At 42.4% G+C, this 26,713-nt stretch overlaps 1 protein-coding gene across 30 annotated transcripts in view; it reads left to right on the top strand.

Annotated features, from left to right (window-relative positions):
* The window catches only part of LOC146985570 (pleckstrin homology domain-containing family A member 5-like), a 98,053-nt gene that overhangs the window by 58,227 nt on the left and 13,113 nt on the right, over positions 1-26,713 (top strand). For 8 of the 30 annotated variants that reach the window (XR_015035978.1, XM_085778658.1, XM_085778657.1 and 5 more), the window contains 13 exons: positions 321-359; positions 6,604-6,724; positions 6,835-6,939; positions 9,340-9,412; positions 11,430-11,530; positions 12,872-12,987; positions 15,341-15,838; positions 17,236-17,716; positions 18,369-18,452; positions 19,205-19,324; positions 20,557-20,610; positions 24,261-24,323; positions 24,408-24,488. Coding sequence is in view for 28 of the 30 variants with exons in the window: in XM_085778658.1 (XP_085634784.1) it covers positions 321-359; positions 6,604-6,724; positions 6,835-6,939; positions 9,340-9,412; positions 11,430-11,530; positions 12,872-12,987; positions 15,341-15,838; positions 17,236-17,716; positions 18,369-18,452; positions 19,205-19,324; positions 20,557-20,610; positions 24,261-24,323; positions 24,408-24,488 (1,936 nt within the window). In the remaining 2 variants the exon portion in view is untranslated. Of the gene's footprint in view, positions 1-320; positions 360-6,603; positions 6,725-6,834; positions 6,940-9,339; positions 9,413-11,429; positions 12,505-12,831; positions 12,988-15,340; positions 15,839-17,235; positions 17,717-18,368; positions 18,453-19,204; positions 19,325-20,556; positions 20,611-21,482; positions 21,564-24,260; positions 24,324-24,407; positions 24,489-26,713 lie in introns of all 30 variants that reach the window. The other 22 variants (XM_085778660.1, XM_085778655.1, XM_085778651.1 and 19 more) reach the window with 8 other exon arrangements.

The raw sequence follows: 26,713 nt of genomic DNA, 5'->3' as shown, positions 1-26,713 counted from the left end.
TAATCAGCTCTGGCCACTACAAGCATCAGTCTCTTTACAGGTAGTGTGTTAAAGATGTTAAGGCCGACAGAATGACAGGTGGTGGACTGTTAGAATGTTTTATCTATCAACCAAATTACTTTTGCTTGTCCTTTTCCTTTTCACTTAAAAAAAAAAATCTGTATTAGCAAAATAAATATAAATTTGGACTCATACAAGATCAACTTAAAAAAATAACAACACAAAATACTGTTAATCCACACTTGAGTCTTCAAAATCGTCATTTGTAAAAAGATTTTAACCTTTATTCTCAACAAACTTGTCTTTCCTCTGTTTTGTAGTGTGAATTGTGGGAAATTGTGTCACCCAGCGTTTAGCAGGTAATACACTATGAGTTGCAAATGGATAACTCTGTCTTCCCCACCTTCTGTGTTTTATTTTGAAGATATGTGATCATTGTTTGTTAATAATCCTCGTTGTTGCACACTAACAACAAACTGTGGGTGGTTTGAATGGTGTTTTGCCTGACGACCTGTTATGCATTTGCATTCCGAAGTCTGTAAAGGTGCACCCTACTGTCTGAACCATTTGTTGCGTTTATGTAAGGCTGTATGAACGACTAACTGCAGGGACGTCATTATTCTCTTTCTTTTTTTCCTGAGCTGAGGGTCAAGCTGAACATCCTTGATGAGAACTGAGCTGTTGGACAAATATTTTCTATCACTACCAGTCAGCTCTCTTTGTTGGCAGGTTACTGAAGCTTTAAATCTGCTCTCCTGTCTGGCTGCTGGGTTGTAATAAACGGTTTCTTTATGTTGAACCAAAAGGCATCAAAAGGTTTGATCACTTCTTTGACACGCACGGGTCAGTTAAGTCCTCATTTTGTCTTGACAGCTTGTCAATAACCTTGACTTTGAGAAACACCACTTTACACTGTTCCTTATGGATATACAGGCTATTTACAGTAAGACAAGAGTCTGGCTCCTCTCCCTGGCTATGCTGGAACATCAGTGTCTTTTATTCATTAAAAAGTAAATACTCAAGGCAAGGCAAGGCAAGGCAATTTTATTTGTATAGCCCGTTTTTACAAACAGTTTGTCTCAAAGGGCTTTACATGGCATCGTAACAACATCCTCTGTCCTTAGACCCTCACATCGACTGAGGAAAAACTCCATGGAAACCCTTTTAACAGGGAAAAGTCGGAGAAACCTCAGGGTGAGCAACAGAGGAGGGATCCCTCACCCAGGACGGACAGACGTGCAATAGATGTTGTTACAGACAAGAAAACAGTTTACAGTTGACTCAGGATCACTACTGACAGACATTTTCTACCACTCTTACTTCTTTAGAAATGGTATGTGGTCATTTTGAAATGCACTCAGTCGAGTGTTTTCCTCCTTGGTTTTGCTTTGATCATGTACACCTGTACGGACTCACAGAAAAACAGTGTAATGATGGACCAGGCAGTGATGTGACTCTTAAATACATATGAGTTTGTCTTTGTATGTGGACTTGATAAAAGGACCTTGTCAGGTGATATAACCCTGAAGACAAAAAAACAACGCTGGTGGTTCATCTTCATGTCTCAGTCGGATGTTTTTTTATTTCATACAAATCACCTGATATAACTCCACCACACTTTTTATAGCAGTAAACCTATGCCAAACCTATACCCTCATCATGTTGTGATGCACTATATAACATTTAAAAAAACTTGCAAATTATAATGGGAATTAGTAAATCGTAAATACTTCGAAGCAGTTTTTTCTTAAAATGTAATGTTCGACTTTATATGTTTAATTAAAATCCTGCAGCAGCATAAAGCACTTAAATATAAGACTGGTTAGGCCCAATCCCATTTCACCCCTTGGCCCTACCACTTACCCCTACCCCTCCGTTTTGCGCGTTCACGTGTAGGGGTAGGGGTGTCCCAATCCCCGTTAGGACAGAGGGGTAGGGGGAAGTGGTAGGGCTACATACCCCTCCAAACGGAGATTTTTCAGAGGCACACTCCAAACGGAGGGGTATGAAAAGTTTCCCATAATGCATCTTGCGGCAGCCGGCAGCAGTGGCTGTAAAACGAAAAGCTGTTTTATTTCTTGCTGTAGCGCTGTTATTACGTCACTTTCTTAAGTTTTAATATTTTTTCTTGCGAGAAAGTAACTGTTTAGGTCCCAAATGTGCGGTTAGTTTACCCAAATGACGGCGGGTTAGAAGTTTGCTCCGACGATTTTTCGGAGAAGTGAAGCTCCAGGAGGAGCGGCTCCTCACAGAGGCAGCAGCCGGCCTGCAGAGCTGCTCCGCCGGCCAAATTACGTCCTCGTCCCGGTCCCGCCAGGAGAGAAGGCGGTCGTTAATTAACTTATCCGCGGGTTTTTTAGAGGTTTACCACCAGCATGTTAAATTCTTTTTAGCATTTAAATGTTGGTCTAATTGATGAAATCTGACAATTGTGGTTGTGGCAGTAGCATTAGTTATTTGGATGAAAAGTGAAGCTTCATGTATCAGACAGAGGAGCAGGCAGCTGCCTCTGGGCTCTGCACGTACAGAAATCACCACATTTACATCAGTAAATAAATGTTTTACAATGAACCGATCAGTCTGCATTAAGTTTTATCTTATTTTATTAAGTTATATGGTACACGGCTATTTGATTTCTGGCAAAAGCTCGCCGCATCAGCTTACGTAAAAAAGCCAGTGAGACTACGTGATGACGTATGTGACTGTTGAAGGGGTGTCCCAATTCGGAGGGGTTGACTTTCTACCCCTACCCCTTGTAGCTCCGTTTCAAGGGGCGAGGGGAAAGGGGTAGGGGAAGGGGTAGGGGTAAAAAAGAGAAATGGGATTGGGCCTTAGTCTTCTGTCCTGAGGCGGCACTTTCATCTCAGTGAGCAGAGAATGATTTGATCAGGGAGAGAGTCGGCTTGTTCTCTGTGTCCCTTGGTGTGAGTTGGTGGAAGAGCTGTCTCTTACAGACGATATGCATATATAATATAGGTTGTGTTGGATCAACTTTAACACTAAAACTAGGGTTGAGTGTGGTCATTTTTCTGTGATGGACATGCAAACTGTCTGCAGGGTTCTATGTTTTTCTCCGCTTTGCAGATAGACACATTATGTTTTGGTGGGATCCAGAGCATTGTGGCCCCTCCAGGTTTCAGTTTAAGATTTTTTGTATTTGCTGTTGACATGGAGCTACAGTATAAACACAAACATGGATATTTTTTTTAGCTCTGTTATTATACAGTTGCTCTGTCAATGGACAAGCTCCAACCTAAACTAAAGAAAATAGTAATTTCAGGCAGACAGACAGTCAAAACAACATGTTGTGGATATGCACAGTGACATAATCCATTTGGCATTTCATGTGAACACTGCAGCGGAAGCCAGTTAGAGCCTAGTGTAAAAATATAGATGTCAAGCATTCGGTGGTGTCACATTGCATGTGTACATTGTATTTACTGTAAAGGACAGAGAAATAAACACTGGGGAGGCCTAGCTAGGGAAGAACACGGGAGGTGGCCGGTGAATCCTGATCATCACAGTGTTATTTTAGCACAGAATGTGTTGCTGCCCTTATTACTAGTACCGGTGCCGCGTCGAGACTCCCTGATCCTCTCCCCGACACACAGCTGCTTCCAGCTGCAGCTGACCAAGGTGCTCTGCACCCTGCACACCGTGGCCCTGCTGAGCTCCTGGTCTTCCTCCTCTCCCCGACACACAGCTGATTCCAGCCGCAGCCTGAGCGGTCTCTCTGCACTGCGGTGCCGCGGAGCTCCAGGCCCCGGTCTTTCTGCTCCTCTTCCCCAGACACAGCACCCTGTGGCCGGTCACCCAGCGCGAGGAGTCTCCCTGTAGCATGAGGCTGTGCTAATGGTTGCTAATGGCGGCGCTGCTCGTACCAGCGGTCGCCGCGGTCCCGTTGCCGGGGATGGCGACGACGGTACTGGCACCGCCTCGTTACCGGCAGCTGGTGCACTGCTCCTCGTTACCGGCAGCTGGTGCACTGCTCCTCGTTACCGGCAGCTGGTGCAGTCGGCAACGGGACCGCGGCGACTGCTGGTACGAGCAGCGCCGCCATTAGCAACCATTAGCACAGCCTCATGCTACAGGGAGACTCCTGGCGCTGGGTGACCCAGGACAGGGTCCTGTGTCTGGGGGAGAGGAGCAGGAAGAGTCGGGCCTGGAGCTCCGCGGCGCCGCGGTGCAGAGAGACCCAGGCTGCAGCGGCGGTGCTGAGTTTATGTTGAACAGGTAATCTTTGATTTTATTGTGGAAGTTGTGACTGTGAATATGACATTTTACTCCGCATTCAAAGCCGCGTTTGGTTTCTGCAGGCAGCAGGCTTGTTGCTTGCTCCGCTCTGCTCTGTGAGGGGAGGGGAGGGGGGGGGAGGCGTGTCGCGAGGAGGTCCCCAGGGGCGGGCCATACGAGCTCAGAGGGGAGGGGCGGGGGTGTGTGAGAGGTGCTTTTTTCAAATTTTTCTCATCCTCTTTCAAAACGTAGACCATAGCTTTAAGTTACTTTGCATAATTGGCACAAGATTGAACTTTTCAGCAAATTTTGTGATAAGGGCAAGTCCACATTATCCACGTAGTTAATTGCTTCTCAGCCGTCATGTGACGACTTCATGTGGAAATGTCAGTAAACATCTCTTTGGGATACTTTTTTTTGTTGTTTCTTCATTTTTTAATTTAATTTTCATGTGTTTCATAGAAATAAATATCACAACAACCATTAGTCAAATGTATCTCTTCCTTTTTCAATTATATAAAAATACCATTTTATCTTTATTTGGTATTTTATTGTTCTTTTTTTCCCCACAATAAAACATGGCTGTTTTTGCTTATTGTTAATTACTGTATGCCAAATACTGCATTGCATGATTTCACTTTGTGTATTTGTACGTTGTGTGGTAGTTATCTTTGTGTTGTCACAGGCCAACTCTTTGGCTGAGGCAGCTAATTTAACACATTCACCGTTTTCAATTTTACTGAATGTATGTAGATTGATTATCGGACTCAAACTAATTATCAGCAAATCTCTGATGCGGACACTCACACGCACTGGAGCCCAGAGCCTGGAAATGGTCTGGTGGCTAAGAGAGCATCAAACAGAGCAATGTCTGCCCCTCCCAACATTTGTTTTGATGACGTGAAGTGGACACACTATTGATTATGGTTCATGTAGGATTTCTCTTGTCACTGGAAGTGCTGAGAGTCTTCACAGCTCATTTTCTGGAGCGAGCTCATTAGACCGAGAAGAGGGCAAATTTCAGCAGCTACTCATCACTTTGCACAATCGGCTGTTGGAGTAGTGATCTGTGCACGATGTGTACTCTAAGTCGAGGGTTTGTTAGTTAACTTGTCCACCGTATGACCAGAATGTGTCATTTTTACACATGAAAGTGCAACACTAAAGAAAAACATGACCGCAATTGGGATATCAATGTGGGTGTTACTTTTTTCAGACTGTATGAAATTCTCCCTTTTAATCGAGCATAAGTGAACAAGTACAGGTTCACAATAACAAAATACAGCTACTTATTGTAATTTTGCTTCTAAATACAGGTAAGAAAAAGTCAGGCCGTGATTGTCATTGTTGTGTGTCATGTTTTCCCGAAGGGTCTGCAGGTTGTTTCAGACCTGTCACTGTGCTGCACGGGAATGAACTTCTTGTGTGTGTTGCCTGCTGTTGTGAGCCGAGCTGATGTATCCCTTGTGATCCCTCTCCGTGTTTGTGCACCTTGAACATATCAGCATGGAGTCTGAATTGTTAAACCATCCTTAAAACTGACTCTGAGTGTCTTTTTTTTTTTTGTTTTTTTTTTGTTAAGTGTTGGCAGTCTTGTCCTGGTGTCTAACAGAATGACAGATTGAGGGACTGAACTCTGATATAGATGATGTAGATAGATAAAAAGTACATGCAGATGATGGATGAATTGAAATGATTCATATTATATGACTTGCATTCATACAGGATGGTACAGTATAATCTTAAGGCTATGAGTGTTTAATATTGATGAGCAGGTTAGATGGGAGAATTTGCAGTGCAGAGTTGGCAGTTTCTGTCCTTATTCAGTGACCTGAAACCAGTATATCTTGGAGATTTCACTTCTTTCACTGCTGCAGTATCTCTGCTCTTCTCTGGTTTCCCCTGCCGTGTTCCCTCTTAAGCGCGACGTTGTTCCCTTCCTAAAGAATGTAGGACATCTCCATGGGCACAAGGTGTTCTATCCTATGGTGAATGTATTGAACGTGGTATACTTTGAGCAACACGAAAAAAAAAAAAGACTTTAGAGACGTCGTGGTCTCATTCACTGCTGCAACTGCTGCTCTCCAATATGTCAGACAGACTTTTCAGTCCATTTAAAACAGTTGGAGAACTGGAGATGGATCTGCAGTGACATGGTGGGAGTAATTGTCTTCATAGGCCCATGTTGAGATCTCATTATAACAGAGATTGAACTTCATTGGAATGATGAGGGGACAGACCTTATAAGCTGCTTCCTACTTTTTCTTTTTCTTTTATTAAGGTCATTGACCACGAATTGGCAGTCTGTATTTCTGACTGATGACTTGCCTATGTGCTCTTGGCATGCTCTCTTTTTACTTTTTTTCATAGGTCTGCCTCCACTGTGCCAGTGAATGAGAAGAAAGACCGAGCAGTGAAAACCATGAGCGAGGCTTCCAACTACACAGGCGGCTCGGACTACGCCGCAAATCCCAGTAGCCCAGGAGGAAGAGTGAGTGACACGTGATTGTGATGGACTTGTCATTCATGCCTATTAAATATCTATTGTTTTCTCTGGATTGAGCTTTCTTTTCTGTTAACATATTCATCCTGTGTTTCTAGCCCTCAAGACCTTCCAAAAAAATCCATAACTTTGGGAAGAGATCCAACTCTATCAGGAGGAATCCAAGTGCCCCAGTAATCAAAAGAAACTGGCTTTATAAACAGGTATTCAAGAGTTCCTTACCAACATTATCAAGAACACTAGTACAAGTATATAATGATGTGATATGAACTTGGTACAGTATGATTTTAACCCACTCTAAAGGCTTGACTATGGATTTCCATGAAAATTGACTTCTGTATTTTATGTCTAGTGCACACATGTTGGTGTGCTAAAACACAAAACTGATATGGTAAACATTATACATGCCAAACATCAGCATGTTAACACCGTCATTATGAGCTACGTTCTATGCTGGTGTGCCCTTTAATTGCTGCTGTGCATTGGCAGAGTTGCAAAATGGTGCTACAGTACATGACTGTCGAGTATGAAAGTCTGTCGAGTTAGACTGAAAAGAGTCCTTACATTGCAATGAAATTTTTACTTGCAAGTTTTTTTTTGTCATAAGCAGAGAAACAAAGTAAAGATATAGTAACTCATATGTAGCTAAGCGTAAAGAAATAACTCATTATGAGACAAAAACAATAAAAAGTATAAAAATAAAATAAAAATATATGCCTATTTTTTTAATGATTGTCTGCAAATTCAAAGTCTGGTTTTGGATGTTCATTGGAGATACCGGTCTGAAGGTTAGTTCAAAGGCAAAGAACTCTGATTAAACCCACCTCCCACCCCCTAAATCCCTCACATGCAGACTAAATGTCCCAGAGACACCTTGCTTACATCAGAAGACTTATAGTACACATCATTAGGGGCAGCACTTAGGTGGAGCTTGGGGCAGCAGCAGGACACCGTAATGTGCCTTAGTAAGAGGTTTAAGGGGGTTTAAATGAGGTTTCTTTTTCCCTTGGAGGCCTTGAACATTTGCCCGGTCTTCCTCTCCTGAAGGTGCTCCTCTGTGTATGTTATCCAGACATTTATTTTAGCTAAATATGTTTGGTATTACAGTGAACCTGATATTCAGAATGAAGGGTATGTGGGAAAAGTGTCTGAATTGTACTTATTGAACAGGACGTCAACTTGTGAATTGTTATTTTTTCAACACGTTTCCTCTATTTTACACAGAACGGAGCTGACGCTCTCTCTCTCCCTGTGACATTTGTGGTGACAGTCTTAAGATAAGCACAAAGGAAGCTTTTTGATGTCTTACAGGATCTGAGCATTTCTTTGTCCAGTGTTTCTGCTCAGCCAGTCGACCGGCACAGGCAGTGTTTAAATACCAATCCCTCATCGCAGCTCCCTGGTTACTTACAGGAGGGTGAAAAGGGGATGCTTGAGGCAGCTCTTGGCCAGACAGGACTCTCTCATGCTTCCTAAGTGGGAGACACATTTAGTTTTGATTGCAGCCTCGCGGCGCAGTTTTGTGAACACACGATGGCCTCCTTTGGTACAGCTGCCAGCTGTTATTTCTTTGGGGACCTCAATCAGGGTGACGTAGATCAAACTAAAGACTCACAAATCTGCTACCCTGAATAAAAGCTGGATTTGCACTTTTATTTTCCTGCCTCATTGAAACCTGGAAGCTATTGAAGTCGTTGGCTAAGGGAAAAGCTGCAGCCCTTCAGTTGATCCACTGGGAGAACAGAATGCCACAATGATTGATGTGATTGGTGAAAGCCTCGTTCTTCTCCCCCTGCCTGAAAATGGAAAGCTCTGACAGTACTTTTGATAAAGAGTTACCGTGATACACGTTGTAAAATGAGTAGTTAAGATGCAAAGATGCAAGAAATTTTAATCCTATTGTTCTATTCACAAGTATCTCCATTATTTCCATATTGAACAGCGTCTTTTATTGTGTATTTTCTTGATGCTGATGTGTAAAACATGATGGTTCACAGAACCAAAATTTCCATTTAAAGTAAACTGCAGCCCACATGCCATTCGACCATAATGACAGACTTGCTGAGGTCCCTCCCCCTACTTTTGTCTCGGTGTGGAATCCACAAGTAAGGACCCTGCTCAAGTTTTTCAATAATGCAAATGGGGGAGTTAATACCCTTTTCCTCACCCTTCATCCTTTTCAAGCAGCAGGCTGAAAGCCCCTTTGATCACAGCATTGCGATACAGAAGAACAACTTAAGCACGGGAGGTTTATTTTTGCTGGCCACTGAACAACATCCTCTCGTTTAAAAGTGAAAGCTGGTTATTGGGTTGAAAATACAGCAGAGCACTTTCATTATTATGTTTACTTCAAGCCAGACATCAAATGTTTCCCTTGGGGAAAATAAATTACCCTTAATCCATCCCAGGAATATGTAAAATATGAGCTGTATAAAGTGGATGAAATCCACACTTTCTCCATTAATTATTTTCATTTACTCCCAAAATTAAAAATGACAAAACGTCTAATGCGGCATACCCATAAAGTAAAAACAACAAGGACAAATGGATACATTGTGTGTGTGTGTGTTTAACTGTGCCTTGTTCCTCTGGTGTCTTTGTAGGACAGTACAGGGATGAAGCTGTGGAAAAAGAGGTGGTTTGTGCTGTCTGACCTGTGTCTCTTCTACTACAGGGGTGAGTCCTGTCCTCTTGGCTATCGACGTGTTTCATTAGTATGGCACTGCTTACAACAGCAGCAGCTTTCAATTAGTTCAGCGTGCTGCTGTGACCTTCACAGCCCCACAAGCCATGCTCTTGGCCATTCTTAATGTATCTGGATCCAAGCCCCTGTGGTTAGCAGCCTGTCAGGACCAAATGAAGAGATATAACCCTACTGTAACCCACCCATTCTTAATGCACTCGATATTAATTGAAAAGGTTCTCCTGTCGTCTGATTTGCTGTTTTAGAGATAACTGTTTCCTCAAGCAATCCCCCAGCTTTAAACAAGTCTTAGCCGCAGCTGTAATTTTGAAAGCGAAAACTAAAGCAGGAAATTGGATTTCACACTGATGTGAAGTCATGAAACAAGAGTCCATCAATGACGCTCTTTTTTACACAATGATTGCATGCTTACGTAATACTTGGATTTAGATACATCAAACAGAATTTATCCAGCTAATATTTACAGATCCTCCTCTAATTACACATCATAGGGACCATCATTATTAGAGCGGCCACTCCTTTTGAATATCTGTGGTTTTTATATGCTTATATAATTTAGGGAAGACAACCTATATTTTTCTAACCAAGTAATTAAATGTTTTACTTTGATTGCAGGGGAGGACTTAATGTTTTATTTTGATGACTACTTCTCCAGTCTCAAGCTAGTTCACTTCACCTATTAAAATATGGCTTTCCCCATAAATCTCACTCATTGCTACTATTACACAGTAGGAACACATTTGCACAAGTGTTAGATGTGATCTTTCCTCTAAGCTGCTATTGACTGAACTGCTTTTGACCAGTCATTTTAGCTTCTCTCCATCATGCAGTGGTAATGTTCGCATCAAATATTGACACAGCTGTGTCCAGTGAATGTTTGAGAACTTTCCTATTGAAAAAAAAAGAAAAGAAATGATACCGTGGATCAATGAGCCTGTCAGGTCGGTCCTGCACGGCGCAAATCCACAAATCACAGTGAGCCCTGCTCGCTTGATGCGGATACAGTCATCATTTCTGCTGATCAGGATGACATCTAGTCTGTGTTATTTCTGGCGTCTGCCGGTCCTGTCGCCGTCTTTCCGCCCACTGCCTGACAAAAGCCACAGACAACAGCAGACCCACAGGCTTTATCCAGGCAGACATGCTGAGAGACTGTATCCATCAGCAGAGAGTGGGCAGAGAGGTTGTGACCCCCACCGCACCTCAGCTATCTGGTGCAGTTATCCGGCGCGCTCAGGATCTTCCACAACGTTAGCTTATGTTCAGAGACTGTTGTGCAGTAACTTCTGTGTATGTGTGTTTTAAAGAGAGAGGCAGGGACGCGGAGCCTTGATGAATAAATAAATGTGCAGCCAGTGGGCTGAAGTATAGCTGATGCTGGAGAATTAAAGAATCCTGAACTCCTTCAAACTCGGTCTGGGGTGAACAGCTCTCCATCTAAACTCCTAGAGGCTGACCATACATCCGCTACCGCTTAGTCCCCAATATATTACTCTTTATTTATAGTGAGCCTTACTTGTTCCAGTCACTACCGGTATGTGTTTAAGACTATATTGTTTTTGCATCACAGCTCCAGTCAACACCCGTATACAAATATTCACACATAAGCAAACAAATCAAATGCAAATATGGGACTGCAGCAGTGACTGCTTCATGTTTATGTTGCACTCTTTTGAGTAAGCAGTGCAGATTGCTTCTTATATCAAACTGGGAGGTTAAGAAATTTCCTGCTTAAAACTCTGGACTCAATCCCCCCTGTGGAGAAAGCTCCATTGTCAATATGGAGCCCTGTCTGTTAACTTAATGAGGATTAGAGCAGCCTAGTTGCATAGGACATTGAATCAATGCTCAGCTTTTCTGCTGATTCAAGTCTGTGCCCGCTGTTCGTCTCCTGTTTAGATTCTTATCACAATCAACTTGGTTTACAAAGAAATGCATGTACAAAACAGTCCCAAATGAATTGTGTTTGACTTTTATTTTTCTTTTCAGATGAAAAAGAGGAGGGGATACTTGGCAGCATCCTCTTACCCAGCTTTCATGTATCTATGCTGTCTGTGGATGATCACATTAACAGAAAATATGCCTTCAAGGTCAGTGTATGGTTTCATCCCTGTCAGATGTTTTATTCACATTTTATGCTTCAGTGCATTAAGAACAAATAAACATCAGTATTAGTTTTTGGGAAGACAAATATCTCATAAAATGATTAGAGCTTAAAGCAGGGGAATACAGAATTCAAGTTCAAAAGTAGTTTATACTGTGGTGGTCTTATATTGCAACTATGTTTACTTAAGCATATAAACTTTGTTTCTATATTTACTTTTCTTTGAACATGTTTTGTCTTTGCTTTGGAAATCATTTTCAGTCGCATGACAGTGAGGTAATGCAAGTCATTCTTTAAAAACTAAGAAGAGCCAAGAAAACACATGTAAGCAGTCGAATCTGTGCTGAACAGTCAGTGTGTGTGTAGTACTAGTGGGTCGTAATACTCTTAGCTGACTCGGAAACCCCAAGTAACTGGGCAACAGGCATATTTTATGGCATCTCAGTGGTGTGTAGAGTATTTCACTGTGGGTCCGTCATAAACCCGGAGAGACAACAGAGTTGTCCTGCCAAGTACAGCCAAACACAGACGCCCGGGAGTCTGCTCAAGGTCTCTCTAACCACACAGCCCACTCCTTTTCCAGCTAAAACTCAGGCTGAAGGAGGGTGTTGAGGTACAGCAGGGCACTACTTTTTCAGCCTACATTGATTCACTTTGGATGGGATGACTTTTTGACTGCATATTTTTCATTCTGAACTTTTCCTGTTTCTTGTTTTTTTTTGTGTGGCCAAAATAACCATGTCATTAAAAGTTACTTATTTCTCCAGATTATTCTGAGGTAATTGGAGCAATGACGGTGCTCTTTTGTTTTTCAGACAGTGGTAAACAGGATATTGAGGTTGTTCACTAAACATTCTGTTTTTCTCTTTCTGTGTCTGGCTTTAACAATGCATTGGACTGTTCACTGCGAGGGAGCAGAGCAACACAGAACAATGTGTCTGCCATACAATGAACTGCATGGTAAGTCCTAAAGTCCTGTGGCAGATTTACTGCCCTAATCTAGTGGTATGCATGACAGTGACTCAGATGACTCATGGTTTGATTTATGTGGATGGTACAGATGCCTACAACCAAGAGTATCTCACAAACTAGCTTTTTACATCAGTATTTGTTCAGAAACATGACGTGCAATTGTACAATGACTGTTGCCTTGCAAAGGGTCTGAACAGCTCTATATTCCTCTTATTTACATAATCAACATAACCACAGGAAACCTTGATTTACCCATCAGGGTTTAAGTCCTAACGATCACTACTGACCTGATTTTTTTTGTATTCTCTCCTTCAGGTAACCGTCATTGTCCCCGTTTCCAATCTTGTCACAACAGGCAACTCATCCCAACATGCGGACATACTATTTTTGCACAGACACAGCCAAAGAAATGGAATCTTGGATGAAAGTAATGACAGACGCTGCACTTGTTCACTCAGAGCCAGTCAAAAGGTTTGTAAGCATATCACTAATGCAGTCATTTTCACAGAATGCCTGCATTTTTTTGGAAGTTGGGAGATTACAGTGGGTTGTTTTGCGTTTGAAAGGAGAAAAAGACTTTTGAGGACAATTTTTAATGACTTGCTTGGTTCAGTCTTCCATCCTGATGTTCTTTTTTAGTGTGTACCATAAGCAAGTGCTTTAAATTTCCTCTGTTAAGCCTGTTAAGTTCTTTGGCATCAGTTCAATTCGCAATTCTTGACATTTCTGGTGTCTGGGTTTGTTGAAGAAGCGGTGACTTTGTTTAATGAAAAATGTATGTAGCTATGTGCTTTACTGTGTAAGTTTATAGCGCAACATTTACACAAAATGCCATGTGGATGTGAGCATGTGTGTGCTGTGAATGCATCGTGCAGGTGGCTCAGGAGCTCTTGTGCACAGCTGCACAAACTGATGATGATCAGTGACTCATCAGGATGGGGATTTTTCCTTTCTTTTAAAAAAAAACTCTGTTAAATGTCTGTCATTTGACAGCCTGCCTGTCTAATGTCCTCCTTTCTACATAGGCAAGCAGAGGCGTAACGGTAAAGTGCTCTGTAATTACACAGAGCAGTAGTGCCTGAAATCCACTGGATAGCACTGTTAAAAGAGACAGTAGCTGGGTTTCCATCCAAGTCGTATCGAATTTAAAAGCGGATTTTGTGAAAATGCGCAAAAAGCAAAGCGAATTTATGCCCGTTTCCATTCATTATTGTTTTGCGATTACCGTGAGATTACGTCATAAGAAAGCGTGAATGTATCCAACAGTTGACACTCAGCTGACACTCAACATCATGGACAATTTACGTACTTTCAGGACTATAGACGCACCTGTATAATCCGCACCAGCTACATTTTAAAAGAAAATACATATAGCCTATAGGCCGCACTTGAATATAAGCTGCAGGTTTTCATGTTGTAACATGAGATATTTACACAGAAAGACAGTAGGGAACTGTGACAGTCCGCTCTCTTTTCCGCTGTTTTGGTTATGCTCCTCTCGCCCATGTGCATCTGTTTACATACGAAGCCGGTGAAAAATCAATAAGTTACATAACGATGTTACGGCATGTGTTTGTGTAGTCTTAACCGTCATAAACAAAAGATTATGGGTTACGGAGCGCGTTTGTGTTGCGGTGTGCAGAGAGGAGAGCTGGGACACCGGGGCGTCGCTGGGTGAAGTCCAGCAGCTTCACCCACAAACTCTGCCTCAATTCGCATAATCTGTTTCCATCACAAAAACTCGCATTTCCTTTATTCGATACGCTGACAAATCCACCCCCTCCAAGCGTATAAACTTTTATGCGCATTTACTGCCTTTATTCGAATTTCTGGCGTTTCCATTCAAGTATTTATGCGCATTTTCACAAAATGCGCATAAGAAAAGGTGGATGGAAGCCCAACTTGTGACTCTGTCACAAGCCTATTTAACAGAATTATAACATCCATCTCGTTAAGGCTATCTTAATTTCAGAGTGGTGAGTGTCTTTTGATCTCTAGACGCTATCAGACCTTTTCATATTCTAAGCTGGCGTTTGGTGTTAAAGGAGATAAAGATGTAGAAATCAAAACCTGATCTGTTAAGGACCTATTTCCGTGTAAGTACTTCCATAGCCTCTTTCTAACAAGTGTGAGTAAATGCACTCAGACTTTCACGGTGCTAAATGTGTGCTCTACTGGGCTGGAGGAGCCAGAGAAGGCTGGAGAACACATTACGTGACCAGTGCTGCTATTTAAGAGGATACAAGTGGAAACTGTGAAGGAATGCCTTTCCGACTGCCTTCTTATTGGTAACCCAGTGAGCCATGCTGTGAGGGGGAATTTGCAGAACTTTGAAGTCGTGACCTTGAGTCGGTCTGAGGCCAGGGAGTAGTGGTGTCTATTACCTCTTGAGACCTTCCTAATGACCACAGAGCTGTAGATAGGTCTTCTAGAGGGGAGGTAGAGGGAAGTTGAAAATGGATTACCGGGGTCTGAGCACCACCTTTGAGATGTGCCCCGGCAGAGGCAGTGTTTTATTGAGGATATCTGATTTCCTTTTACACGCCTGGCGTCCTCTGGCAGCTGGAAGAGACATTGTACAACTCTGCCCATTTTCTTTGCACTTTCCTTTTTACCAAAGAGCTGCCCTTATTGGAAGAGCTCACAGAGAGAGTGTGTTAGGTCCAAACACATTTTACTGGTGATTTAACACAAAAGAATATCCTGTGTACTTATCATCTTCATATCAGGGGTGATCTTATCTGTCCTGATTGCTTTAGATAATACAGGGTCTTCTTGGATTGCTCCATTAATCATACTCAGGCCTTCCCTTTGTCTTTTTCAGGTTGGACCGGCTAAAAGTGGAGCAGTGTGGCCCACAAGAGATCAACCATGTGGCCAACCACAGGCCAGCACTTACACAGCCTGAAATCCAAAACAATGAGCGCAACCGAGAGGTCGACCTTGAGCACGCTGCAGCAGTCACCTCCTCCTCGGCAGAAGAGGAGAGGAAACAGCGAGACGCCGAGCGCTATGGTTTCCAGAAGGATGGGGAAGAACGTGAACGTCCACTCACAAAGATCAACAGCATTAAACTGCAGCCAGCCCAGGCTGCGGCCCTCAAAGCCAACATCATCTCTCCGCAGACTCCAACAGAGATAGATGGGTCACACCAGGTCAACGGATCTGGTGAGCAGTGTCTGGCCGATGGGACCAGAGTCCCCCCTCAGCGAAGTCCCACACATGAGCCGGAGCGCACCTTGAGTAGGACCAGCTCTATGCAACAGCTTGAGCAGTGGGTACGCACACAGAGAGGACGTAACCAGGACGATGACACCAGGAGGTTTGTCTGATTACATGACCTACTGCAGTTTTTGAAAACTTGTTTTATTGTGAGATCCCAAAATATGTATGCAGCAAAAAGAGAGGATATGCTAGCACATGTTATTTTTGTTATCTTCTCCAACAAGAAGTGGAACTTTGCTAAACTCGGTATAATCTCGGTATAAGAACTGCTGATTCACCTGCATCCTGAGACGGGAGGGATTCTCCGTGGCCGTGTGAAGTACAGACTCAGCATGCAGAGTCAGATTTTCCAAAAGCGTCTTGTTCCCATTTCTTTCTAAAGCTGTGTTGTTTCAAGCTGGGGGATTCACACTCATCAGCATGAGTTTAACACTTTGGCATTACAATGTGTAACAGGAGTAAGACCTGGGGATAAATAATAACAAAGCAGAGCTGTTAGCCAGAGTCACTGTCTGCCACTGACCCTGCTGAGAGCTGTCTGTCTGCCTGCCAGTCAATATGTCTGTCTCTCCATCTGGTTGCCCAGCAGCTCATGTTTGTGTCTTTTTTTTCTCTCTCTCCACTCACTCCCTAAGTTGATTTTGAGAAACGGACATACAGTACACACCTGCTTTGAGCACTGCATGCATTTAAGAAGATTATCATGGATAAAACCACAACAAGGCCTTGGCACTCGCCATTCCCTCTCCATTCAAGAGCCTCGATTACATGCATGTCCTCCAGAGTGATGTTTGCTTTCCACATGGTGGTTTATTAATGCCAGTGTTCAAGCAGGATCTGTCAGAGAGTCTTAATAAGAAGCTGTCATAATGCCAGCTGCACTCACTTTGAACCCACTGTGGAAGTGGGGCTTTTCATAGCTTTGATGTCATTGGAAAGGTCTAATTTGTCCTGGGGGGGTTCTCATTTGTCTCTATCTGCTAAATACACACTCAGTAAAACATAAGAAACAAGCATTTTTACACCTAATTCATGTCTTTGCTATTTGGATACATCCAGAGCAGAGGGAAGGACTGCATCTTGTTTTTTTTGTTTTTTTCACTGATTTGCCATTTCATAACATGAGCTTGTTTTGGTGAGTGTAATAGCTATTAGCTAGTGATGTATACTTAAGTTTTTATATCTGGCTTTTTTTTTTTAAATGCAGAGGCAGCAATTGTCCTCTTTATAGAATCACTGAATTGCTGTACTAACTTCCGTCCTCTAACAGCTGATGATAAAGCCATAGTAAACATATAATATGAAGATGATGATGAAGATAAAGAAAATTTTATTTCAAACATGTGAAAATAATACAATTAAACAAGGCAAACACAAATCAAAACAGTTAAGACAATAGTAAAAAAAAACAAAAACAAATGGCAGGTTTTAGTCAATAATAATAATAATAATAATAATAAATGTAATCAAATTTCTGTTTTTCTTTCTCCCCAGCATCACATCATACCAAACACTGCCTAGAAACATGCCAAGCCATCGGGTGCCCTATATGCCTCATTATGGAGACGGCTACCGGAGTATGCCCAGGAACAGCATGGCCCAGAGGGACAGCATCTGTAGTATGTCGCCATCATTGTATGATCAGGCCCTGGGTCCCTCGCCGGTGGACAAACGCCGGTCCATGCGTGATGACACCATGTGGCAGTTGTTCGAGTGGCAGCAGAGGCAGGCCTACACCAGGCAGCCGGGGCTCTACAGCAATATGGCCAGTCCCAAAACCATGATCAACCTGTCGGAGCATGCCGCGCCAGCTCACTCCATCCCCCCCTCGCCCTCCCACGGCTCCCTGTCCATGTACGGCGGCTACTCTCCGATGCGATCCTACAACATGAACAGCGCTCATTCTGAGGTTTCCTCCCCCGTCTACAAAAGAGACATGAGCATCGACAGACGGCACAGGCCTCAAGTCAACAAGGTCAGTTTAGGCACACATGCTGCACATGCTGACGGTGACGATGATGCAGCAACATGACAAAAAAAACACATTTATCACTTACATTTAGTGGTATGCAGTTATAAAATTTGTTTCACATCTTTGCCTCCAAACGAAGTACAATGCAACAATATCTGTTCATGATGATTCATGATTTAAAAAAAATATTACATCACAGGAACTGTAAAGTAGAAATTACCCTCATTAAAACTGTCAGCAGTGTGTATCTTTGAGTAAACATATACTTGAAAAAATGGAATACCTGGATAAAATGTTGCTGATTATATTTTTAAATGTCAATGTAAGTATGTAATTAGTTTGAGAGAACGGTGTCTGTCAAAGGTCCACCCACCAGCTTTTAGAGTGTTTGAGCTTATTTTGTTCCATGTAATTTTCTAAAACGTCATGCTCATGCATTTTTCGATATTTTGGGCTAGACAAAATAAAAATACCACTCATCTGTGCACCGTATTTGTGGTGACAGAAATCTGAGAGGGACATCTCAAAACAAACAAATATGCAGATAATTAAATGCCACGACAAAAAGTTCATTTGTATTTGGGTGAGTTGCTATAAACGTGTATGCAAAGCAAGCTGATAGGCATTCTTGTTTTTGATTTGCTGTGTCCTGCAGTATGCGTACCCACCTGACAGGAGGTCTATGCCTGTAGGGATCCCAGTTCAGACGATCACTGCCCAATCTCTTCAAGGCAAAACAGTAAGTCGTTAACTGAGTCGTCCCTTCTTGCATCCGTCACTGTCCACCAACAGCCCAGGTCTGAATCGGTGTTCTCCCTGCAGAAGATGCGAGGATGAATTTCTGAAAATGCACCATCCAGTAATTTCACGCTTGGGTTTTACACACACACACACACACACACACACACACAGGGAGACAGATTAGGCTATTTTCATTGCGCCACACACACCCTACCCCACTCCCTCTTCCCTCTTTTCTCTTTTTCTCCTTCATTTCCCTCCACGGAGACATTGTGACAGAATCTTTAGGCAGATTTGTGCAGAACTCAGATGTATGTTCCAAGTGGTTGGATTTAGGGTATGTTCACTTCAAGAGCTCCTTAGAGTTGCTGCACATCACTGGAAACTTAAAAACCCTGTCACTCACAGCTCTTTAAGCCATATCAGGAATTTATGTCAAAGCTGTACACACTGCTACAGTATGTCCTCATGGAGCTGGTAAAGTGTGAACTGGAATATGTACTGAATGTGTAAGTGTCTTTCTGTTTTGAGCGGGACCTGTAGATTATGCATGCTGGTGCGATGACACCTTGGGTAATCTCAAGGTCCTGAAAAACTCAGTACCTATAGCAACTCTTCACTTGGGAACTTGATACCTCTAAAATCTCCTGTCCTGGTGTGTTCTCTCCTTTCCTCTCCCACCCTCCCTGCGGTGTGTCCCCGTTTCATTGTGGCTGTATGTCCCTTCCTCCCTCCCTCCCTCCCTTACAGCCTGAGGAACTGACTCTGCTGCTGATAAAGCTGCGGCGGCAGCAGGCAGAGCTAAACAGTATCCGGGAGCACACTGTAGCACAGCTTATGCAACTAAACATGGATGGCGACAACCCAAAGGTCAGGCCCCCAGAGATGCCTCCGCAGGCGTGTGTGTTAGAGTGTGGTGTGTATGCCATCTTTACCCACTACCATTATCCATTTTAAGCCAGAGGATTTTTTGTGGTTTTCTCACATGGACGATTAATGAGCAAAAGGCTCGAAAGAAGACATTTTCACTGCAAAAGACCATGTGCTTTGGCTTGAAGGTGTCCACTCGTCACATACAGTACAGTAGGGGAATCAGCTACATTAGAAATCAGCCTTCCCCAAAATGTGTGGGATGTCAGCAGTTAAAATTGGAGTTGTTTTTAATTTAGGATCTGACTCAATTGATGAAATTGTCACATTTGAACTATTGCAACCGGGCAAGCAGCTGAGTGAGTCCTTTTACTTCCATGTCAAGTCCAGACAGATGTTTGCTGGAGATGAAACTTAAAGCCACTGGCGAGCTAAAACAGTTACAGGCTAAGAAGGTCAAGACAACTGGCAAACCTAAATGTTAAATCAGGATTTTTGCATTTTAAGTCTCTTCTAAGACATCAGGCTACAGATTTGACTGTTACTGATGTAGGTCAACCAGGCTTGAGGTTGCAAATGGTTGAGTTTGAGTGATTAGAGCTTGTAATCACTTTTGCACTGTTTTTTTTTTTACAGACTGCTCAACAATTTATTTAAAGTCTTCTTATACCAGTATAGATGAAAGATGGCTGCCTTGTCTAATTCAGTAAGAGTGGGCTTGAATCAGGATACCAACAGGTGCAGTTAAAGTATTCAACTTAAGCTTCCTGCAGTCTTTGTGTACACCATTTGCTCATAATGGAGCACTAGTCCAACACTGCACTCATTACCTTATGTAGTCCAGTTTTTTCACCTTCTCTGGTCCTACCTTACTTTCTTCCTTGTTATCTGTGGTTACACTGGACGTGTGTGTGTGTGTGTGTGTGTGTGTGTGTGTGTGTGTGTGTGTGTGTGTGTGTGTGTGTGTGTGTGTGTGGTGTGTGTGTGTGTGTGTGTGTGTGTGTGTGTGTGTGTGTGTGGTGTGTGTGTGTGTGTGTGTGTGTGTGTGTGTGTGTGTGTGTGTGTGTGTGTGTGTGTGTGTGTGTGTGTGTGTGTGTGTGTGTGTGTGGTGTGTGTGTGTGTGTGTGTGTGTGTGTGTGTGTGTGTGTCAGTGGGATTGCATGAGTGTGAGAAAGATAACACAACTTACTTTTTTCTTGTCTTATCTTTTCCTCTTCTGCTGCTGACGCTAGAATGACATTCTCTCCCATCACCTCCAAAGGAACCTCATGTTTTTGGACAATCAGGTGGGGTAATGCATGAATGCATGGCCCTGTCCCCTGCTGTCATCGGTTGAACTCATTTAATGCTTTGCTATTATCATATTAATACATAATATAATTACTTGCATAGATTAACACATGCAGAATTATTTCTATAGAGATATCTACATTGCATGGACCAGTGTCATGTTACTTGAGCATTAATAGGCTAAGCTACCCTGCAGAGCCTTTACCTAGATGAACCTTTTTATTCATTTGCTCCTCTGAATATAGACCCCGGACTCACTCCTGCCTATATTAACTGCATATTTGGATAACACTATTAGCAGCTGGGAGATGTGAACAAATGTAATGTTTTTCATATAGTGTGAAACATTATTGTACTTAAGTTCCTGCAAATGGATTTTTAACTTCTGATGTGCTTTGAGAATTGGAGTAATTACAATTATATACAATTTCTCATAATGATTTTAGCCAATATAGTTTTACATACTCATTTCTGTGTAACAATTGAATACAGAATGTGATTTTGATTTTAAAATTAAGCAATGAGGTTCAAAAATTATCACCTGCTGCCACTCACTTTTGCCACAACAGTGCTAGCCGTTTGCATGATGATAATACATTAACGTTTAACAGGAGCTTTCTGCTGCTAACAAGTAAGCGCCTCGGAGTTTTGCACTACAATCTCTTCCTGATCCCGTTTGTAAGCACCTCTTATTGCTTCTCATCGCTGTACCCATCCCTGTCCACTTCTAGATGCACGTGTTTATGTTTGAGTCTGCTTCATGAGGGAGCGCAAGTGAGGTGTAACAACATTGTGGGTGTTGTCTCTGAAGTGAAGCACTGCTGTAAAACTGACACTTGCTATATCGCTCCTCTCCACACTGGACTAGATGAAGGAAAATGACCCTTTAATCGTCATGACTCACACTTTGATTGAGAACTCTGCCCCAAGGCCTCAACTTTACCAGCAAGTAAGGCCAGCCAAAGGCTTTGCTCCGCCTCATCCTCACCAGTCACTGTTGTTCTTTTTGGTCTGTTTTGCAATGCTCCTCCTTCGATGTCCAAGTCCCCATGGCATCTTGAGACTGGTCTCCCTGTATCGCTTGTATCGCCAGCACCTCCTCATCCATTGCTTTTGACTGTTCCTCTCTTACTATTAGAAGTCATGCCGAATATGGACATGACTTGTAAAAGAGTAGTCTGATGTGTATACTTCACCACTCAGTTGAATCCCTATTGTACCTCACCCTCAGGTTTGTGTGTCTGAGGGTGAGGCCTGCTGCTCTAGTTCAGTCCAGAGGTTTTGTGTTGAGAAAACATTCAGCTGGCTCTGGGACCAAAACAAGCATGAAAGCTATGTTTACACCCACTCCATTTAGTTAGCAAAGCCTGTTGTCTTTGCTTGTCTTGTTTTGTCTAGTGCCTTACAAGTGAAGGTCGATGTGTGATTTTTCATAACCTTTTTTAGAGAGTGTTCCCTCTCATTAGCCACCTAGACTTGGCAGGAGGATTCTAATTAGTGTGACTTAATTCTGCATTGCCAGACTTTTCACATGTCAGTGCAGTTCATTACCAAATACTATGTCTATTTGTGAAAAAGAAAATACGCCCACTTTAAAGCCAGCTGGGAATTGTTTTTATAGCATAATTGAAGAACAATAAAGTTAATTGGTATCCACTTTAGGGTGCTTTCTTGTTCCATTCTGTAAAAGAGATATGCAACTCAATACCCAAATAACTCAAAAACTCAATACTCTGTTTTGCAGTTCATTTAGAGTTTAGTTTTTATTTATTTAAATCTGTTTCCATTCAGTCACAGTCACTGTTGTTAGTGAATGTAAGTGGTGTTGTAAGACGGGACATGCTTGAGAAATAACTGTTGAATAGACTTTATACCTAATATGGACTGATGAAGATGAGGTAAACCCATTCTTTTTACTTGTATTCGTTCCTTTCCCCACAACCCCCTCCTTGTCATTCTGCCGATGGAAAGGATAAACAGAGATGGTTTGTGTGTGACGATGGCTATGACATCACTTTGCCACTTTTGTCAACGCCTGTTGAGGTGTAAAAGTGACGCTGGAGACTGCCCCCACCAACCTTCACCCCATTACCCATTCATTGACATACCAGCCCGGCAACAGCTGCATTCCAACCTGTTCAGCTGCCAGAAGTCTGTCCTCCTCCTCCTCCTCCCGTCACGTCACTTGTAGTCCACACCTCACAACAACACACTCGGGCTCTCTGAGCTGTGGACATGTCTGCATGTTCTGTGTGGAATGCTTTGTGGTTCTTAGGTCCCACCTGCTTTAACTGTGCTGTGTGGTTCGACTGAGGAAAAGAGGTGCGAGGATGTGCGTGTGTGAGAGAGTGCAGGTGTGAGCTGGAAAGTTGCTATAAAGTGGTGTCTTAAAATATTTTGACAGTGAGTCTTTTTTTGTTGTTTTAACTCTGTAGACCAGCATGTGAGATTTGAATCAAGTAATGTCATTTAAGTTTAAGTTTCAAATTATAGCTTAAAGTTAGTTTGGTTGTTGAGTATATTTAGTTTCATTAATTAGCACTATCAAACGGGCCCAAAACAAACAAGAAATAGCTAGTTCGACCCTGGCATAGTATTACAAAAGTATTACAACTGATATGATGACCATTTATTTTAAACGCATGTCAATGTAAACCAAGAATGTAAAGCTAAAAGTTTCATCATTGTGTAATTTCATATCCAATGTGAGATCAAACACACCACAACACAGAAATATGTCACTGTCCTAATATTTATGGACTGCACCTTATTTTAGATTTAGAAGAATGAATGAATGAATGGTGAGGCATATGTAATGAATGCATTACTTGGAAACATGGGATCCAATGCAGTTGAAATCATTTCCCCTGTTTTTTTTGGCAGTACTGTTTTTTTATTATTTATTTATTTATATTTTGAATAAGAGTGGGAGAAAAAGAAGATGAGTGACGTTACTACAAGAGACAGAAGGGATGCTCTTTTTATTTTCTTGGCTTTACTACATTTATAGAGGTCTATAAATATGTAAACTGCAGTTGTGAGATTAGCAACATGCCTGGATTTTAGTCTGACTGTATTTTATCTTGGATTTAAGTAAAATGCGTACCTGCCTGTAATTGTTGCCAGCATCATGATGTTAAAACATCTTAAGAAGATCTGTGGTTAGCCTGTTATTCTGGGATTATCTCCAGGTAATATTACACTTAGTGCTACCTACGCTCAGTCGAGCCCATCTTAGAGAAAGGCACAGTCCTTGGGTCCCTCCAGTAGCTGTAGAGCATGTGCTGGATAAAACACAGTTGTGGTTAGAGCTTAGGGGCCGATTCTAGAGCTCAGTAAGAAAGCTTATCGAACATGCCTCCCCTTTGCATTTCCAATACATCCACTGCATTGTGCTGATGAAGACAAATGACTGTGGCTGATGTAACATGAGGCACCAGAGTCATCAGACTGTTTAGGCTGGCCGCTCTCCCGTTGCTGCTGTGCTAACTTAGATTGTCTGATTCAGTGAAATGTGAGTTTCTACTTAAGGACTAATACCATGGCTCAGTGAGACAGAGCCGCGTCATGACACTGCATTAGATCTCCAGATTCTATGCATGTGCGTATTCAGTGTCTTGGTCTGATGTTCTGTCTTTCTTCACAGCTGAGTCCAGAAGACTACAGAGAACACGCCTATACGTGCATGCCAGAAGAGGTGGACATTGATGTGAGTGTAGCAGCCTCGCATGACCTGATACTCGTTCAACAACTGTTCACAGTGGATCACGATTCTTTGTTGTTCTCTCTTCAGACCAAACTAAGCAGGTTGTGTGAGCAGGATAAAGTGGTGGGGACACAGGAAGACAAACTTCAGCAGCTGTACAGAGAGAAGGTGACTACACACTGCACATTTGTCGTCTTTTACATTCAACACTGCTTATGTGGTTGTGGTGCCAAGTGAAGAACGTATAAACTAGGGCCGGGACTTTAACGCATTAATTACGATTAATTGATTACACATAAATTAACGCGTTAAAAAAATTAACGCATTTAATCGCACTTATCTAAAAAAAAAAAATTTTTTTTTTTTTTTTTTTTTTTACACGTGTGTCTACGTGCGGTGCGCCCGCACGCGAGAGAGGCGGCAGTTTGAGAGGCTGACTGGTAGAGATGAGAGCTGGTGAAACACTAGCATGGTTATTTAAAACACCATCTCTGATCTCTGCCTGCACATAGATACACAGACACGGGCGCACGCTAAATGCGCTATATAGCGCTAATTGCTCAGCTGCAGCGCTATATCTATGACCTGTCACTGTCACAGGTGCATCTCATCTCATTATGATAGGACTTCACCCTCAGAGCTGTCTGTCTTCATATGGAAGTTTTTCTGTGCCATCTGAGTTTGAATATGAATTTCTAAGACTGAATTTTTTTAGCATCAAAATCAGATTTTGAATTTTAAAAACCATCAAATTTCTCGCACTGATTTTTTTTTGCCTCTTGATTTTTTTAAAATGTTGAAATAAATTCAGTGTAAAGAAAATCAATGTCTCAAAATATTCTGTTTTTCAAAATTCGACATTTAAAAAAAAATCAACATAAAAAAATCTGTATAAAAAGAAAATCAGTTTCTAAAAAAAATTCAACATCTCAAAAAATTCAGTGTCCAAAAATTCAACTACAAAAATTCAATGTCAAAAGAGTCAACATCCGGGTCACCAGGGAGAAGCAATCGATCCCTGTCTCAATAAGGACTGCTTCTGTGTGACACAGGTCACACACACACACACACAGGTAGGCCAGACCGGTCCCGGCCATGGCCACAAACTTAGGCGACGGTGCTTCGGTGAGTCTGTTTACTTTATTTTCCATTTGTGTTTGTTAAATTGAGTATTAGATATTAGCCGGATTTATTTAACAATATCTACAATTAACTTTTAATGAGGTGGCGTTCGTGCTAAACTACGTTAGTAACTAGCTAACGGTATGTGAGCATAGGTTGAGGCTAACTTACTTTCGGTTCTGAGGCAGCGAGTATGACGACTGACAGTAACTTACAGTACTAAGTTACATTAAACAGTGATAGTGTTAACTGGTGACACAGGATGTTGGGGGGGGGGGGTAAGTAGCGGCCAAGCGCGACCTGCCCGTGCGTGCGTGTGTGTCTGTGTGTGCGCAAATGGAAATTCTGGGACGCAGCTGGCCACAGTGGTCTATAACAGTTATTTAAGGAGCGCAGTCCGAGGAATAAATACTCAGAAATTAACTACGTTTCATTTTAGTAAGGAGTATGGAAAAATATGGGAAATGGGATCGTTCAGTCAAAGAGGAGCTGATGAATGCAGCTTCTGGTGAGCAGGCTGGGCCAAATACAGGTAAAGCAAGGAGAGTAGTCCAGCTAATGGGAGGACTGGTGGGTATAGACTGGTTTGTTGTTTGTAGCCGTTTGTCAACAGCTGCCATCACTAACTTAGCGCAACCACGATATGCTGTCACCCAGTGTTTCAGAAAAAAAAAGCGTTTCACCATCGTACACGCACACACAGACACACACGCACGCACGGGCAGGTCGCGCTTGGCCGCTACTTACCCCCCCCCCCCCAACATCCTGTGTCACCAGTTAACACTATCACTGTTTAATGTAACTTAGTACTGTAAGTTACTGTCAGTCGTCATACTCGCTGCCTCAGAACCGAAAGTAAGTTAGCCTCAACCTATGCTCACATACCGTTAGCTAGTTACTAACGTAGTTTAGCACGAACGCCACCTCATTAAAAGTTAATTGTAGATATTGTTAAATAAATCCGGCTAATATCTAATACTCAATTTAACAAACACAAATGGAAAATAAAGTAAACAGACTCACCGAAGCACCGTCGCCTAAGTTTGTGGCCATGGCCGGGACCGGTCTGGCCTACCTGTGTGTGTGTGTGTGTGTGTGTGTGACCTGTGTCACACAGAAGCAGTCCTTATTGAGACAGGGATCGATTGCTTCTCCCTGGTGACCCGGATGTTGACTCTTTTGACACTGAATTTTTGCAGTTGAATTTTTGGACACTGAATTTTTTGAGATGTTGAATTTTTGGACACTGAATTTTTTGAGATGTTGAATTT

This window comes from Trachurus japonicus, chromosome 6, assembly GCF_045865225.1.
Source record: "Trachurus japonicus isolate A0001 chromosome 6, Traja_1.0".
Classification (NCBI taxonomy): Eukaryota; Metazoa; Chordata; class Actinopteri; order Carangiformes; family Carangidae; genus Trachurus; species Trachurus japonicus.
Note: the sequence above shows the minus strand (reverse complement) of the source record. Positions and strands in the feature narration are given on the sequence as shown.